The 11331-nt window shown below is 37.7% G+C and overlaps 1 protein-coding gene across 3 annotated transcripts in view; it reads right to left on the bottom strand.

Moving 5' to 3' along the window:
• The window catches only part of SYTL5 (synaptotagmin like 5), a 407166-nt gene that overhangs the window by 179465 nt on the left and 216370 nt on the right, over window positions 1-11331 (bottom strand). For all 3 annotated transcript variants that reach the window (XM_053706464.1, XM_053706465.1, XM_053706466.1), the window contains one exon: window positions 7170-7276. In XM_053706464.1, coding sequence (XP_053562439.1) covers window positions 7170-7276 — 107 coding nt within the window. The remainder of the gene's footprint in view (window positions 1-7169; window positions 7277-11331) is intronic.

Raw genomic sequence — 11331 nt, 5'->3', positions numbered from 1 at the left:
TCAGATGATGTAATCTTAAGACAATTTTATATTGACTTCTATTTCCAAATTTACTTTGTTCTCTTGGTATCCTTTGTACATATGAGAGCTAGCTAGTGACTGGTGGCTGCAAAAATGTCTCATTGGCTCACCAGATGTGCGCAGCTAGCTGCCTTTAGTGCATTGCTGCTCTGGAGCTGATTTTAACTTTGTGTTTAATCCCTTTGCAAGGGTTAAACACACAGTTATATACAAGCAATAGTGAAATAAAATGCTCTAACATATTACATCATTTTGTTTTTACACTTTATATCACTTTAATGTAATATAAGATCAGTAAAGAACACTTAAAGGGATACTAACCCCAGATTTTTTCTTTCATGATTCAGATAGAGCATTCAATTTTAAGCAACTTTCTAATTTACTCCTATTATCAATTTTTCTTTGTTCTCATGTTATCTTGATTTGAAAAAAGCAGTAATAAAAGGTAAGGAGCCGGCCCATTTTTAGTTCAGCACCTTGGTAGAGCTTGCTGATTGGTTTGCTACATTTAGCCACAAATCAGCAAGTGCTACCCAGGTGCTGAACAAAAAATGGTCCGGCTCTAGGAGTATATAGGAGTAAATTAGAAAGGTGCTTAAAATCTCATGCTCTATCTGAATCATGAAAGAAAAAATTGGGTTTAGTATCCCTTTAACATCATTTTTCAGCATTAACCTTGACATATCTTTAAAACAACTGTTTACCAAATTACTATCATGAGCAAACAAGATTTAACCCCTTAACTGGTGAACCACTTCACACCCCTGTGCTGAGCTGTTTTGGATCTTTTAGTTGCTGCTCACATTTTGGCACTACTGGAAGTCATTATGCAGTGTGAAACACACACAAACTATATATTGTTTTATTTCAGCAGACCCAAATGATTAAAACTATGCTTTTGTTTTATGTTTATATCATGAGATGTGAGAAATATACAACAAAAAAGTGAACACAATGCATATTTTTATTAACGTAAAGAAACACGTTTGTAAACTATATAATCCAGAGAAGGGTCTAATCCTTTGGCTATATTTATATAACTTTGATCTGTACATAGGGGCTCCCATGAGCCTCTACTCAAATAAATGCACATTTATTTACACCAAGTGATCATTATTACCACGGTCATCACCTGGCACCTAAAACTAATATAGGGCCTTTATTTAAAAGTGGGGCTTTAAAACAAGGGGTCTTGGGGCTCTCTATGGCCTAGATTTAGAGTTTGGCGGTAGCCGTGAAAACCAGCGTTAGAGGCTCCTAACGCTGGTTTTAGGCTACCGCCGGTATTTGGAGTCAGTCAGGAAAGGGTCTAACGCTCACTTTTCAGCCGCGACTTTTCCATACCGCAGATCCCCTTACGTCAATTGCGTATCCTATCTTTTCAATGGGATCTTTCTAACTCCGGTATTTAGAATCGTATCTGAAGAGAGCGTTAGAAATCTAACGACAAAACTCCAGCCGCAGAAAAAAGTCAGTAGTTAAGAGCTTTCTGGGCTAACGCCGGTTTATAAAGCTCTTAACTACTGTGCTCTAAAGTACACTAACACCCATAAACTACCTATGTACCCCTAAACCGAGGTCCCCCCACATCGACGCCACTCGATTACATTTTTTTAACCCCTAATCTGCCGACCGCCACCTACGTTATCCTTATGTACCCCTAATCTGCTGCCCCTAACACCGCCGACCCCTGTATTATATTTATTAACGCCTAACCTGCCCCCCACAACGTCGCCGCCAGCTACCTACAATAATTAACCCCTAATCTGCCGACCGCAAAGCGCCGCTACTTACGTTATCCTTATGTACCCCTAATCTGCTGCCCCTAACACCGCGGACCCCTATATTATATTTATTAACCCCAAATCTGCCCCCCACAACGTCGCCTCCACCTGCCTACACTTATTAACCCCTAATCTGCCGAGCGGACCGCACCGCTATTATAATAAAGTTATTAACCCCTAATCCGCCTCACTAACCCTATAATAAATAGTATTAACCCCTAATCTGCCCTCCCTAACATCGCCGACACCTAACTTCAAACATTAACCCCTAATCTGCCGACTGGAGCTCACCGCTATTCTAATAAATTTATTAACCCCTAAAGCTAAGTCTAACCCTAACACTAACACCCCCCTAAGTTAAATATAATTTAAATCTAACGAAATAAATTAACTCTTATTAAATAAATTATTCCTATTTAAAGCTAAATACTTACCTGTAAAATAAATCCTAATATAGCTACAATATAAATTATATTTATATTATAGCTATTTTAGGATTTATATTTATTTTACAGGTAACTTTGTATTTATTTTAATCAGGTACAATAGCTAAAATAGTTAAAATAATTACAAAATTACCTGTAAAATAAATCCTAACCTAAGTTACAATTAAACCTAACACTACACTATCAATAAATTAATTAAATAATATACCTACAATTACCTACAATTAAACCTAACACTACACTATCAATAAATTAATTAAATACAATATCTACAAATAAATACAATGAAATAAACTAACTAAAGTACAAAAAATAAAAAAGAACTAAGTTACAAAAAATAAAAAAATATTTACAAACATCAGAAAAATATTACAACAATTTTAAACTAATTACACCTACTCTAAGCCCCCTAATAAAATAACAAAGACCCCCAAAATAAAAAAATGCCTTACCCTATTCTAAATTACTAAAGTTCAAAGCTCTTTTACCTTACCAGCCCTGAACAGGGCCCTTTGCGGGGCATGCCCCAAAGAATTCAGCTCTTTTGCCTGTAAAAAAAACACATACAATACCCCCCCCCAACATTACAACCCACCACCCACATACCCCTAATCTAACCCAAACCCCCCTTAAATAAACCTAACACTAAGCCCCTGAAGATCTTCCTACCTTATCTTCACCATACCAGGTTCACCGATCGATCCAGAAGAGCTCCTCCGATGTCTTGATCCAAGCCCAAGCGGGGGGCTGAAGATGTCCATGATCCGGCTGAAGTCATCATCCAAGCGGGAGCTGAAGAGGTCCATGATCCGGCTGAAGTCATCATCCAAGCGGGAGCTGAAGAGGTCCATGATCCGGCTGAAGTCTTCTATCAACGGCATCTTCAATCTTGTTTCTTCCGGATCCATCTTGCAGACCTCCGACGCGGAACATCCTGCTGGCCCGACGGACTACCGACGAATGAAGGCTCCTTTAAGGGACGTCATCCAAGATGGCGTCCCTCGAATTCCGATTGGCTGATAGGATTCTATCAGCCAATCGGAATTAAGGTAGGAAAATTCTGATTGGCTGATGGAATCAGCCAATCAGAATCAAGTTCAATCCGATTGGCCGATCCGATCAGCCAATCAGATTGAGCTCGCATTCTATTGGCTGATCGGAACAGCCAATAGAATGCAAGCTCAATCTGATTGGCTGATCGGATCAGCCAATCGGATTGAACTTGATTCTGATTGGCTGATTCCATCAGCCAATCAGAACTTTTCCTACCTTAATTCCGATTGGCTGATAGAATCCTATCAGCCAATCGGAATTCGAGGGACGCCATCTTGGATGACGTCCCTTAAAGGAGCCTTCATTCGTCCGTAGTCCGTCGGGCCAGCAGGATGTTCCGCGTCGGAGGTCTGCAAGATGGATCCGGAAGAAAGAAGATTGAAGATGCCGTTGATAGAAGACTTCAGCCGGATCATGGACCTCTTCAGCTCCCGCTTGGATGATGACTTCAGCCGGATCATGGACCTCTTCAGCTCCCGCTTGGATGATGACTTCAGCCGGGTCATGGACATCTTCAGCCCCCCGCTTGGGCTTGGATCAAGACATCGGAGGAGCTCTTCTGGATCGATCGGTGAACCTGGTATGGTGAAGATAAGGTAGGAAGATCTTCAGGCGCTTAGTGTTAGGTTTATTTAAGGGGGGTTTGGGTTAGATTAGGGGTATGTGGGTGGTGGGTTGTAATGTTGGGGGGGGTATTGTATGTGTTTTTTTTACAGGCAAAAGAGCGGAATTCTTTGGAGCATGCCCCGCAAAGGGCCCTGTTCAGGGCTGGTAAGGTAAAAGAGCTTTGAACTTTAGTAATTTAGAATAGGGTAGGGCATTTTTTTATTTTGGGGGTCTTTGTTATTTTATTAGGGGGCTTAGAGTAGGTGTAATTAGTTTAAAATTGTTGTTATATTTTTCTGATGTTTGTAAATATTTTTTTATTTTTTTGTAACTTAGTTCTTTTTTATTTTTTGTAGTTTAGTTAGTTTATTTCATTGTATTTATTTGTAGATATTGTATTTAATTAATTTATTGATAGTGTAGTGTTAGGTTTAATTGTAGGTAATTGTAGGTATTTTATTTAATTAATTTATTGATAGTGTAGTGTTAGGTTTAATTGTAACTTAGGTTAGGATTTATTTTACAGGTAATTTTGTCATTATTTTAACTATTTTAGCTATTGTACCTGGTTAAAATAAATACAAAGTTACCTGTAAAATAAATATAAATCCTAAAATAGCTATAATATAAATATAATTTATATTGTAGCTATATTAGGATTTATTTTACAGGTAAGTATTTAGCTTTAAATAGGAATAATTTATTTAATAAGAGTTAATTTATTTCGTTAGATTTAAATTATATTTAACTTAGGGGGGTGTTAGTGTTAGGGTTAGACTTAGCTTTAGGGGTTAATACATTTATTAGAATAGCGGTGAGCTCCAGTCGGCAGATTAGGGGTTAATGTTTGAAGTTAGGTGTCGGCGATGTTAGGGAGGGCAGATTAGGGGTTAATACTATTTATTATAGGGTTATTGAGGCGGATTAGGGGTTAATAACTTTATTATAATAGCGGTGCGGTCCGCTCGGCAGATTAGGGGTTAATAAGTGTAGGCAGGTGGAGGCGACGTTGTGGGGGGCAGATTAGGGGTTAATAAATATAATATAGGGGTCGGCGGTGTTAGGGGCAGCAGATTAGGGGTACATAGGGATAATGTAAGTAGCGGCGGTTTACGGAGCGGCAGATTAGGGGTTAAAAATAATATGCAGGGGTCAGCGATAGCGGGGGCGGCAGAATAGGGGTTAATAAGTGTAAGGTTAGGGGTGTTTAGACTCGGGGTACATGTTAGGGTGTTAGGTGCAGACGTAGGAAGTGTTTCCCCATAGACAACAATGGGGCTGCGTTAGGAGCTGAACGCAGCTTTTTTGCAGGTGTTAGGTTTTTTTTCAGCTCAAACAGCCCCATTGTTTTCTATGGGGGAATCGTGCACGAGCACGTTTTTGAGGCTGGCCGCGTCCGTAAGCAACTCTGGTATCGGTAAATATGCCTATACGCTCCCTTTTTGGAGCCTAACGCAGCCATTCTGTGAACTCTCAATACCAGAGTTATTTAAAAGGTGCGGCCAGAAAAAAGCCAGCGTTAGCTACGCGGGTCGTTACCGACAAAACTCTAAATCTAGCCGTAGGCTTTTTTGATGGCTCTCAAAGTGACCTACCCCCCAGATAATGACACATAGTCCTCATCTACACTGAAGGAACTGTGCAGATAAATGACCATGTGCTGTTATCTGCGCTTAAAGGGACATTCTGGTCAAAACTGAAATACACATTGATGAATTACATCTTTGATTAGGCTTTATATATTAAACATATATTGGCAAAAATGTTTCTAAGAAAAGTTATCACTGTTTTCTGGTTAGTATTGTCATCTGCACGTGCATGTGAAACATAGATAGATATTCTCAGAGCACCAGCATTTTAAATATTGCAGCTGCTCAGAGCACCAGTGGGGGTTGTATTTTGTCTGCAATTAAATTGAGTCATTACCAGATGGCACAAGCACCTTAGGCTTTCTGAGCATGTGATGAGTTATAAACGCTGGTGCACAGAGCATCCACGCTCTTGAAACTGCTATAACTTTTACTAGAAGTATTTTGGTAATACATGTACTGTATATTGCAAAAAGCCTTCTATTCAAAATTGAAATGTACCCATGTTCCAATGTTGTGTGGAATGTCAATTTAAATGGTTAAACATGTTGAAAGTATTTTGACCAGGGACATTCTGGTCAAAATGTAAATGCACATAGATGAATTACATCTTCTAAAAGAAACATATTTCCAAAGTACACGTATTAGCAAAAATGTTTCTAGTAAAATATATCACTGTTTCAGTGCTAACATTTTCTCTGCACGTGCATGTGAAGCATAGTTAGATATTCCCAGTGCACCAGCATTATGGGACAGATTAAATATGCAGCGTTGCCGTTTTTTTACACGGTTTTGGTATCACATATACACCGCCGCATATAAATGCAGCGCGTATATTTCACCCGTTACCCGCAATTTTTACTCCTATAAGCTAACATAGAACCGCGTTGCAAATCGATATCACATATTCAGCGCAAGGACTTACGCGGCGAAAATGGAGAAATTTTACTCTATTTTAACCTCGCCACACATAGGCAGATGCAGCAAGCCTTGCGCTGAAAATGTGAGCACCGTAACTGCCTGAAATTATTAACAAACACCGAAGGCATGCGCAATATCTACCTACCAGTCAACCGCCAACTCCCACCGGCATTCAACTCTTTTAAGAGTTCCAAATAAATCCCAAATCTAAAAAAAAACAAAGCTCCCCCCCCAAAAAAAAGCCTAAGTCTAACCCCCACATAGGTACTCACCGTTCTCCGACGGAGAAGGTCCTGTTCCAGGCGGTGAAGTCTTCTTCCAAGCGGCCGACATCATCTTCCAAGAGGTGACCTCTTCCTTCTTCATCCAGGACCAAGCCAGTGCAGAGCGGAGATCAAGGCGGAGCAGGACAGGTGAACGAGGAGCCATGGAGTGTGGAGGATCCTCTTCGTACAATCGCCGCCGTACACTGAATAGTTAATTCAAGGTACGCGTTTAAATGTGGCGTCCCTTGCATTCCTATTGGCTGATTTGATTCTTCAAATTCAAATCAGCCAATAGGATGAGAGCTACTGAAATCCTATTGGCTGATTCTGAATCATGTACCTTTAAGTCACTTGTGCCCAGCTAGAAATATTTAGGAATTCCGCACTGTCAATGGCACTTGGGTACAGGGCTGAGCACACTGGCTTCTGAAAACGTTAAGATATTTACTGAAGCATTATGTAGTTTCCATACATATAACTCACCAAATCCTTGTTTAAACCACCGGGAACAGATCGACTTCTTATGCTTCCTGTTTCCTCATTCACATCTGCAAAATTACCACTTAGGTCCAGTTCTGATCGACTGCGATCTGCAAATAAAGTTTTACTTTAACAGCTATTTTATGTTCTTTTGTTCTTTAGATTATGCTTTTGTTTAGCAAATAGACATTGGGCTAGATTACAAGTGGTGCTTTTTTTTGTTTTGCAATCGTGAGAACTCCACTATGATTGTGTTCATTAAAGTTTAAAGTTTAGTTTAAAAAAAAAAACTATGTTTTTTGCATTAGTGTTACCCTGAAAAGCATGAAAACCTAACTTAAGTTTTCGCAATTAATGGAGAAAAAAAGTGGAAAAAAACACCCGAGATTGTGCAAACGCCATTGCATTTTCGCATTCCCCATAGAAGTCAATGGAAAAAAAAAAAATGTTGAAAAACACCCATCACGCAATCAACATAGCATATTCGCATTAGTAAATGTGAAATATTTACAGTAAATACATAGTTTAAAATCTTTATTAAACATGAATATTGCATAAATATGTTTTATCATGTTTTCATCTACTTAACGGCAAAGGGCTATAATGTATATATATATATATATATATATATATGTGTGTTTATATATGTGTATATATGTATTTATGTGTATATATGTCTGTAAATACAGATATACACATATAAAAACATGAATATATATGTACACACACATATATATATATACACATATATATATATATATATATATATATACAAATACATATTTAGCAATGTATATGTGTGTGTCTCGATGTTAAAGCTATTTAAGATACTGTGTATATATATTGTATATACATACATACAAATATATATATAGCAATGTATATGTATGTGTCTCAATGTTAAAGCTATTTGCCTGCCTTTTTTCTCTAACACCCGAGATCTCATCTTTGAGCCCTTTTAACTTTTTTGTGCAATATTATTTTCTTTTTCTTTTATGAGACAGTGTTAATATGAGTGTAACTGTACTTTGTAATGTATTTTGATGTGTTTTTGTGCAACTTTGAGATCGCGGTAAAGATTTAAGCGTAAAGGGCGATTGTGCTAGCGCAACCGTGATTTGGCTCCACACAATAAAATGCCTTGCAAAAACACGATTGCGCTATTGTGCCTGACTTGTAATCTAGTCCATTGTTGGCAGCTCTTTATTAAAGGGACACTGAACCCAAATGTTTTCTTTTGTGATTCAGATAGAGCATGACATTTTAAGCAACTTTCTAATTTACTCCTATTATCAAATTTTCTTTATTCTCTTGGTATCTTTATTTGAAATGCAAGAATGTAAGTTTAGATGCCGGCCCATTTTTGATGAATAATCTGGGTTGTCCTTGCTGATTGGTGGATACATTCATCCACCAATAAAAAAGTGTTGTCCAGAGTACTGAACCAAGAAAAAAGCTTAGATGCCGTCTTTTTTAAATAAAGATAGCAAGAGAACGTAGAAAATTTAATAATAGGAGTAAATTAGAAAGTTGCTTAAAATTGCATGCTCTATCTGTCACGTAAGAAAAAAATTTGGGTTCAGTGTCCCTTTAACTACTTACATACAGTTATTAATTTGAACACACAAAAACCCCACACATAGCCCTTCTACCTCCTCCTGTCTCATTGTCTGCTATCATAGAAAGAGTTAAATTTTAACAAATGATAAAGAAACAAAAAATATTGGAACCATTTTTAAAATCGTACACGCTATGTTAATCATAAAGCTGTAGGGTGGCCTCTAGTAATGCTCACAAAAATACCAGTGAATAATAAAACAGGCTCATGAATTATTTAAAAGAAAAACACAACATTTATTTTTATAGCATTACACTGGTTACTCATTATAGTAATAGAACTTTTATATTAATATGTTAGATTGGTATAATTAAGATCATTCATTAACCAAGGATAAATATAATATTAATATTCAAGATCAATGAATATTTTAACTTGTGTGTTTTTTTTGCAAAATAATGTTAAAGGGACAGTAAAGTCAACATTATTTTGTTGTAAAAGAGCTGATTATCTTGGGGCATTCCCTGCAAAAAGTCCTTTTAAGGGCTACTGGTAGTTTATTCTTAGAGTAGGGGTGTTTTTTATTTGGGGGGGCTTTTTTATTTTCATAGGGATTAGGTATAATGTTTTAAAATTTGGTAATTTTGTTTTTTATTTTCTGTAATCTTAGATTTTTTATTTTCTGTAATTGTATCTTAAAGGGACAGTCTAAACCAAAATTAAAATTTTTACTAGACTGTAACTTTAGTATTTTGTAATTTAGGTAATTTGGGTTAATTTAGGGGGTGTTAGGTTAGGGGTTAGGTTTATTGCGTTGTGGGTTTTGGCGGTTTAGGGGTTAATACTTTAATAGGTAGTTTGCGATGTTGGGGTTGGCGGATTTAGGGGTTAATAATTTAGTTATTACTTGCGGTGTGAGTTTGATAGTGGATATAGGGGTTAATAGTTTAATTAGGCATATTGCATTGTGGGGGGTTGTCAGTTAAGGGGTTAATACATTTATTATTAGTTGTGAGAGGGGGGATTGCGGATATTGGGTTATTACGTGTGGGGCTTATTTTTGGGAGGAGTGTTTTTTTTTTTTTTACTTTTCTTAGGCGCCGGCAGTTTCTAAAGTGCCGTAAGTCACTAGCGACTCCAGAAATTTGTATTTACGCTCATTTCTGGACATCGCTAGTTTATCCGACGTACAGCACTTTATGAGCTGCCGGCGGGGTTTATTGTATACCCCGATGTGCGAGGTGAAATTACGGGGCGGCGCGGGTTGCAGCGCTTGGGCTGAAGCCTGCGTCGTATATGTAATCTCGCCCCAGGAGTGTGCACGTGTCTTTAGTACACTGGCAGCAGTGTTTTGCAACATTGTATAACAAAGCTACAAATAATGCTGCAAAACAGAGTACTAAAGACACGTGCACACTACTGAGCTCTTATGAGCTTATCTAGTTTTACTTTTCAATAAAAGATACCAAGAGAACAAAGTCAATTTGATAACAGAAGTACATTGGAAGTTGTTTGCTCTATCTGAATCATAAAAGTTTAATTTGACTGTCCCTTTAAATGAACATAAAAGTCCCTCTATACTTAAAGGGACATTGTACACTAGATTTTTCTTTGCATAAATGTTTTGTAGATGATCCATATATAGCCCATCTGGTAGCGTTTTTATAAAAATGTATAGTTTTGCTTATTTTTTTAAGAACATTGTACTGATTTTAGACTAACCAAGCCCCACATTATCAGCTGTATACACGCATTTACAGACTGCTGCTGGCTCCTGTTTATGTTATCTGTCTTTTAATATGCAGGGAAGGGGGAGGTGGGGAGTGTCTGCTCTATTTGTTTACCCAGCCCCTTTCAGTGGGTGTTCCAGCCTAGCCTCATCAACAGTGCTAAACTGGAAGCTTCTAAGTAAGTTTTTAAAAGGTTTAATACTGAATTTTTAGATCAGTATCTGGCATATTCTTCTTTATAGAAGTGTCTATTACATGTAGTTATATGAAAATTGTTGTATACTGTCCCTTTAAGCAGGATTTTAAATATTTTTTTGAGCCGTTCAAAGGCGCACCATCGGACTTGCTATGCCTTCTTTGACGTATAAGTAAACATTTATTAGAAAAAAAAGTTAACAAAATTGTATCTTTAAAGCTTTCTTAACAACATATTTCTGTATATCCAATGTAGCACTGAAACATTAAGTGTAACATTTGAATATTCAAATATTTGATTGTTGATTTTTATAGACTCAATTTAAATCTAAATATTTGAATACTACATTCCATATTTGATATAATGGTCTAGAAAAACATGTGATTTGCTATTCAAAAGTGAGGGTGTGTCCCTTTACAGTACACCAATCAAGCAAAGGAGTATAAACAGGGGCGAAACTAGCAAGGAATGCAGACGTCGCAACTGCAATCGGGCCCTGGAGGTCCACCCAATTTCCAATTTTTTTTTTAATTTCTTCATGGGATGCTGCTCTGCTGAAGGCACATTTACATGGCTACATCATGATCCCCATTCCCACCTTGCAAGGCTGCCATCTGGATGTGGAGTGCAAGTGTGGGCACTGGGTAGGGATGGCTCTCGGCGGGTGCAGCGCACTCAGCC

The sequence above is a fragment of the Bombina bombina genome, chromosome 3, assembly GCF_027579735.1.
Source record: "Bombina bombina isolate aBomBom1 chromosome 3, aBomBom1.pri, whole genome shotgun sequence".
NCBI lineage: Eukaryota > Metazoa > Chordata > Amphibia > Anura > Bombinatoridae > Bombina > Bombina bombina.
This window is presented reverse-complemented; position numbering and strand designations above follow the sequence as displayed.